We start from the raw sequence: 2,613 nt of genomic DNA, 5'->3' as shown, positions 1-2,613 counted from the left end.
TTTTTTTCCATCATGAGAGTGCACATGCTCATTCTGTGAAGGCAGCAAGAACTATCCTGTCAGAATTTCACTGGGAAATCTTACCCCATCTTTAGAACTCAGATCTTGTACTTCAGTACTTATTTTTGTTCCCAAAACGCAAAAGAGAATTTTAAAGGAACATGAATGACTTAAGTCTTTCTATATGATACCCACACTGCTGTTTTAATGTAATGTAAATCACAGAGCACAGAATTCTTTAGGGAAAGGGTTAGAGAGATGGAAACAATACTTTCAAAACTACATAAACATAGATGAAGGATATGTCAAGAAACAATAGCTTCACATTTTAATATTTTTGTTCAGTAAAGGTTTTTATGATTCTGTAACAATGCTTTTTAGCTTACCCGTGTGTGTGTGTGTGTGTGTGTGTGTGTGTATTCTACCTCTTCTTTACAAGTTCACTTCTCTTTTTCACCAGAATCTTCTATATCAATAACTTTCAAACAGTTTGCTTTCAGAACAAGTCCCATTAAACTATTAAAAATTATTGACGACAGCCAGGAACTTAGGGGAGCACAGTAGCTTTGTAGATTATGGCAGTGGACTGTGAACCACAAGGTCAGCAGTTCAAGCCCACCAGTCTCTCTGTGAGAGAAAGATGAGGCTTATTGCTCCTGCAAAGATTTACAGTTTCAGAAACCCTATACAAGGTCTCTTTGAGTCTGAACCAATTCATCAGCATTTAACAACAAATACATCAGAGCTTGGAGTCCCGGTGTGGCACTATAGGATAAGCACTGAACTGCTCACCATAAAGTTGGTGGTTCAAGTCCACAACTGCTCTTTGGAGGCTATATACAGGGCCACTATAAGTTGGAACAGAATAATGGCACTTAACAAAAGCAACAATAAGAAAGGTTTAGTTTATGTGGGTTGCATTACCAACATTTACCATATTAGAAATTAAAACACAGTTTTAAACATTTATTACGTTAATACACATTGAACATTGATGAGAATAAACATACATTGTTATAGCATATTTTAAAAATAGCTACATTAAAAAAATATTACGGAGACTAGTGGCATTGTTTACATTTTCTAAATTTCTTGAATGTCTAGCTTAACAGAAGATAGCCGGATCCGTATATCTACAACAGATTTCCATCTGTTGCAATGTGTTGTTTTGATCGAAATATCTGAAGAAAAATCTGTCCTCACATAGAATTGTACTTGTAAAGAAGAGGAATATTTTAATAGCCTTCTTGATAACTGTGTGTATTCTTCTATGATAGTATACTAACACTTGTATGATAGCAAAGGGTAGTTTCTTAATCTGGAATCTGAAAGCATTATCAGTGAACTTTCCATACTATGTTCCATTAAAGTCTATTGACCTGTTTTTTATAGTGTGTTAATCTTATATCCATATAGATTTTTTTAATATCATGCATTGATTATTTGGAAAATTTTATTCACTTAAGTATTTTTTTCCAAATGTTAATATTTCGTTGCTCGCTGTTGAAAAAATTTATGTTAGTATCATCTCCAACCAAATCAGAAAGCTTTTAAAGCATTGAGACTTTGTCAGGCTTGTAGTGGTAGACAACAATGCTTTTAAAAACTCTTTTTGCTTCAAAGCATTGATTTTATCATTAATAGCAAATACTTAGTATTGTTTCCTTGAAGTGACAGGCTCAATTCTCTCACTTTAATGAGAATGTCTGCCGAGATACTGCAGTATGAATAACCGTCTTTTGCAAGTCAGTCATTCTTTTAAGTGAAATGACACTGCATATACAAAATGGCTAGTTCCTGCTCACAATCCTAATTGCGTAAGTTTTTTTTTTTTCCTTCAAGACAATATTGTCCTTAGTTATGTCACACAGCAAGCAATACATGCAGACTTGATGTTTTATCAGACAGAATATTTAAAAAGGCATGTACTTAATGGTCTAGGTTCCTAAATTCCCCTTCTTCATTAAGGTCATTCTTGTATAAAACTGGTTCCTGTCTCCCACCCCACCCAGCTCTCCAACCCTCCAGCCTCCCACTTCTCACCCCTTGCTCCCAGCCCTGTCCCCAGAAGAATATGACTAGTACAGCTCATGACCACTATGTAGAGTTTACGGTGCTGCCATCAGTTTCAGTACTTTTGAGCCATTAGTACAAATGTGTGCAATGTGCAAAAGGCATATAATGTATTAGTATTATTTTGAAAAAGTTTTGATTGCAAGATTCCTAGTCTTGAAGATCCACCAGGAGTTTAGATTACACTTTGTGAAGCAAATTTCAGAGGAATTCTGTTGGAACTACCAGTTACATTCAAACCAATTTAGGTATTAATTTTTGATATATGTATACATATTTAGCCAAATAGATTTTTGATGCTACTTTTAAGATAAAATTAATGAACAGATCAATCTTCCCTCTCTCCATGCAAAGGATTTAGAAAGACGAACTGAAGAACTTACAGAACTTTATTTATTAGAAAAGTGTTATCCTGAAGCAGAGAAAATAAAACGAGAAAATAGATTACTTTCTCGGGTAAGATTGACTTACATCTTTTTTTTTTTAGTCTGATACCTGTTTTGATTCCAATATTTTAAGTGTGCCTATAAAAAAAAAAAA

General features: G+C 34.2%; 1 protein-coding gene across 1 annotated transcript in view; it reads left to right on the top strand.

Moving 5' to 3' along the window:
- CASC1 (cancer susceptibility candidate 1) overlaps positions 1-2,613 on the top strand; it is a 92,861-nt gene that overhangs the window by 14,531 nt on the left and 75,717 nt on the right. Inside the window, exon 3 of the mRNA XM_006866952.1 lies at positions 2,428-2,529. Coding sequence (XP_006867014.1) covers positions 2,428-2,529 — 102 coding nt within the window. The remainder of the gene's footprint in view (positions 1-2,427; positions 2,530-2,613) is intronic.

The sequence above is a fragment of the Chrysochloris asiatica genome, unplaced genomic scaffold, assembly GCF_000296735.1.
Source record: "Chrysochloris asiatica unplaced genomic scaffold, ChrAsi1.0 scaffold00098, whole genome shotgun sequence".
NCBI classification, from domain to species: domain Eukaryota; kingdom Metazoa; phylum Chordata; class Mammalia; order Afrosoricida; family Chrysochloridae; genus Chrysochloris; species Chrysochloris asiatica.
The sequence above is the reverse complement of the archived record's forward strand: the minus strand, read 5'-3'. Positions and strand labels throughout refer to the sequence as shown.